General features: G+C 30.1%; 1 protein-coding gene across 1 annotated transcript; it reads left to right on the forward strand.

Moving 5' to 3' along the window:
* The first annotated feature begins 361 nt into the window (after window positions 1–361).
* On the forward strand, window positions 362–1471 carry LOC123664820 (uncharacterized protein CG16817-like). The gene has a single exon (XM_045599266.1). It carries the CDS (start codon window positions 516–518, stop codon window positions 984–986), a length of 471 nt encoding a protein of 156 aa, XP_045455222.1. The 5' UTR covers window positions 362–515; the 3' UTR covers window positions 987–1471.
* Window positions 1472–2687: the final 1216 nt, after the last annotated feature.

A 2687-nucleotide genomic window follows, 5' to 3' on the forward strand; every position in this document is an offset into this window, starting at 1 on the left:
TCTTTGTATTTGTAAATTAATTCATTATTAAAAAGACACGCCACCACCAAATAAAAATATTAAATACTGCCATTTTTAAGCCAAAAGTGGATTTCATTTTTGGGTGCTGGCGTTGTAGCACCCATTTTTGATTTTGATTTTTCTCAAAAACGAGGACACGCGCAAACAAATGTTATTGATCCTTTTTTTCATAAATTTTAACGCGCAGACGATTAATAAAACTAAATTATTATAAATTATAAAGTCATAATTCTGGGTGCCAACTTCATTAACCTTATCGGAACATATCCCCATATTTACCTCCGAGACAAATTTAGAGTTGGTAACACTGGAGATCAAACAGAGTAAAAATTTTACTTTGGTGACATTAGACGCATTGTTCCCAACAATTTGTAGTACTGTTAGTCTGTTATACCGGAGGTATTGTATTTTATTAGTACTAGAAGGATTGAGGGTACAAGGGAACAATTTTGTTATAATCATCGTAATTAAACTAAGTATTGATTTTAAATACAATGACTACGGAAGCAATTTCCACCCCACCTTCCGTGTCGTGGGCACAAAGAAATACATGCGTGTTTTTAACTTTTAATATTGAATGTGAGAAGCCGGATATTAAAATAGAAAAAAAATCAATTTCGTTTAAAGGAATTTGTACACCTGATCAAAAGTTGTACGAAGTTGAAATACCTTTATATTCAGAAATAGATCCAGAGAAGAGTACTCATGTTAATAAGGGCAGGTTGATTGAGGTTGTTTTAGTCAAGGAGCGCCCGGATGAGGCGTACTGGCCTTCTTTGACTAGTGATAAAAAGAAACATCATTGGCTCAGAGTAGACTTCAATAGATGGCAGGATGAAGAAGACAGTGGTAATGAGTGCGATGAGACTGATGACATGTTCTCAAATAAAATCGGTGATTTTGGAGACGAATACGAGAACGATGATTCAAGCTCCATCGAAGAAGATTTACCAGATGTACAATAAAGAACTTATGCAAAATTATAGTTAATTATATAACAATAAATTTTAGGTGTAAAATCATGAAATTAACAATGAAAACATGCTTTTATACCTACTTGAAAAAGGATAGAATGCTTTCAAGAATTAGGATCTGAATCTAAGTTATTATTTTAAGAAGTGTTAAGAATTGAGTTCTGTAATATTTGGATGATGAAACATAGTAGTGTGCGATATTTTGTGTGAGAAATATATATTATGATGAAATTAATATATTTTTAAGCATTACCATATAAACAAATTGTTTATTAAGTGATACATATAATTGCGAATATTTAATGTATTATTTTATATATTATATGCATGTGATTGAAAAAGATTATTATTGCAGTAATCTTTTCACCTATCATTGTGCTGTATATAATTGTATGGTCATTCTAAAAATATTGTATTTACATTATACTATTTAGCATTTTATTATGTTATGTATTATCATGATCTTAAAATTAAAAATTCCATTTTGTTTTTAAACATTTGTAAATCACATTTTGTGGTACATATATTTTAAGTTGTAATTAAGGAATGGGCAAATAAAGGCTGTATTTATATGTATAATTTGAAACTTAAATTTCCTGGCCTAAAACATAATATGTTGTAAGTTTTAATGTACTACTAGTCCTTGTAGTAAACTTTACATTATTTGTACACAGGTATAAATTAAATGAGGCATATTCATGAATCCTTTATTTTCCTGCAAACTTTTAACTTGTGGTATTATAATAAAAATGTAGTTAATAACTTGTTTGCAAAGTCATTCAGAACATGAAGGTCTTGAATTTAAATTTTTATGTTAAAATTTTTCTCATGTAATTGATATTGTGTATGACTTTTTTTGCACCAAATATTCAAATTAAACTTTTTGTTTCTTAATATCGTTTTTGTTTTTTAAAAACTTTTCATTCTTTAATTTTTTAATTTTAATACCTAACATACCTAAGATTTTTATTTACTTTAAAGTTCAATTAAATTATTTTTTGCCATATTTTTATCTTAGTACAATTACAAATTTAAAAAATTGTATACATCTCTAATATTGAATATACATTTTAGGTTATTCTTGGATTGTTGATACAGGTGTATAAAGTTTTTAAAATTTCATGGTCATTAGCAACACTTATAAGTGCATACCATGAAAACTATTTTGCCAAGACCGCAAACCAGCAATATCTCTAAAGTATTGAGTTTTGAAATGATAACTTGTATGAGTAAAGTGTATTACAAAGCCACTAAAATAGGTTCATGATATACCATTTTAAAATCCTCATGACAAGCCCTTTAATTTGATACCAATATTTAGTGGCGTAGCTAGGTAACCAAAGCATCACTTCAGCCTATCGCAGTCCACTGCTAGACATAGGCCTCCATAAGTTCGCGCCAAAAATGACAAATTCTAACTTAGTTTAATGAACAAACTAAAACTGTTTAATGAAAATAAAAGAGAATATCTCCCTGTTACCGTTCAAAAAAGTATAGTATTTTTTTTTATGTCACTAGGTCGGCAAACAAGCGTACGGCTCACCTGATGGTAAGCGATTACCGTAACTTATAGACACCTGCAACACCAGAAGCATCGCAAGCGCGTTGCCGACCCAATCCCCATATATATTCGACTACTGGGCATAGGCCTCTTTCCCCATGTAGGAGAAGGATCAGAGCTTAATCCACCAC

This window comes from Melitaea cinxia, chromosome 2 (genome assembly GCF_905220565.1).
Source record: "Melitaea cinxia chromosome 2, ilMelCinx1.1, whole genome shotgun sequence".
NCBI classification, from domain to species: Eukaryota; Metazoa; Arthropoda; class Insecta; order Lepidoptera; family Nymphalidae; genus Melitaea; species Melitaea cinxia.

What these genes read in the sequence shown, in the direction of transcription:
- LOC123664820 (XM_045599266.1), top strand. Translation starts at nt 516, where the DNA reads ATGACTACGGAAGCAATTTCCACCCCACCTTCCGTGTCGTGGGCACAA.